General features: G+C 36.0%; 1 protein-coding gene across 1 annotated transcript in view; it reads right to left on the bottom strand.

Annotated features, from left to right (window-relative positions):
• Nucleotides 1-769, bottom strand: part of LOC111819253 (keratin-associated protein 19-8-like) — a 7,085-nt gene extending 6,316 nt beyond the window's left edge. The window contains exon 1 of the mRNA XM_023725621.1: nt 643-769. Coding sequence (XP_023581389.1) covers nt 643-769 — 127 coding nt within the window. The remainder of the gene's footprint in view (nt 1-642) is intronic.
• Nucleotides 770-1,402: the final 633 nt, after the last annotated feature.

The following is a 1,402-nucleotide window of genomic DNA, read 5'->3' as shown; positions in this document are numbered from 1 at the left end:
CAAAGTACTTATTCCTCATATTTGCCTCAGTTAAGACATGAAAATGTATAAATATTTCAGTACTGAATTTAAATGCCAATGTTATGTAACTTAAAGCACTGAAATGAAAATGATTGTCTCTGGTGTTCAGAGGGACAAAACTTTATTTCATCTGAGTATTAAGGTTTATGTATACGTGTCTAATTACATGTGTGTATATATGTATGCACGTAATTATTTGATTTATCATACTTAAGTTATCTCCACTTAGCTACACATGCACACACACGCTCCTCTATGTATTTTAGCTTTTCACGGAGTAGTTTGTTTTCCTTATTGCCATTTCAGTACAATTACAAATAATCTCTGATTTTTTGAGTTAAATAAAAAGTAGAAGTCATGTATGCTGTTTGTCATGAAGTCATTTATAGTAATGGAGACAGAGAAATACCATGGTAGTGAGAGTATAAATAGAGGAACTCAGAAGACATGAAGAAGACAAGTATAAACTCATAAATATTCTGAAAGTCTTAGATGTTAGATGCTTCTGATCTTCGCTTGGTCGAGAATGATCTTGATTGATCCAACCTTTGCAGTCAGATTTGGCTAATCCTCATGGCCTCATGTTGGGTTCCTGGGACAGGGAGAAGCCATATCCACAGCCTCCATAGCCAAAGCCATGGTCCAGTCTGCGGAAGCTCCCACAGCCACAGCCATAACCACTGCCCAGGCCACTGAAGCCTCCACAGCCGTAGCCCAGGCCTCCATAGTAGCTCCTGCAGTAGCTCATGGTGTTAGGAGTGGTGAGTTTGGTTTGCTGTTCAAGAAAGATCTTGAGTGTGAATGTCTGTGTGTGTACAGGGATGCTTATATACTCTTGTCAGAGCTAGTGACAAAACACGTCTATACCCTCCCTTTCTGTCGTTGTATGAATTACATTTAATGCTATAACTCATTAATCTATTGTTTCCCTCCTGACATAGGGAGAGGACCTCATTCTCACTGAAATATTTCAGCACACTTAACTTCCTATTCAGAATGTCCTTGAACTTATTGCATTGCTTTTGTGAGAATAAATACTTGAGTCTTTAACTTCTGTGCGTTCCAAACCTTAAAGAGAATTGTTCATTACCAGGTAGGTTGTATCATTTATATTTGATGAGATTTCTTTTTTATCACTAAATGTTTCTTCTGTTGTTGCATCGCCAACTAAATTCACAAATAAGTGTTCAATGGAAAGATTTTAAATCTATAATATTCTTCAAAAATCAAACTTATTTCTTAGGGTGAGAATCTAAGAAAGTGTCTCTACGGAGAAGATATAAAAATATTTGAAATAAAAAAGGTTTTGATTGCCTGCTGTATATGATAGACAATGGACTAAAAAAGATTACTTGTGGATTTTTAGCACTTTAATAATACA

Source organism: Trichechus manatus, unplaced genomic scaffold (assembly GCF_000243295.1).
Source record: "Trichechus manatus latirostris isolate Lorelei unplaced genomic scaffold, TriManLat1.0 scaffold00334, whole genome shotgun sequence".
Lineage (NCBI taxonomy): Eukaryota > Metazoa > Chordata > Mammalia > Sirenia > Trichechidae > Trichechus > Trichechus manatus.
The sequence above is the reverse complement of the archived record's forward strand: the minus strand, read 5'-3'. Positions and strand labels throughout refer to the sequence as shown.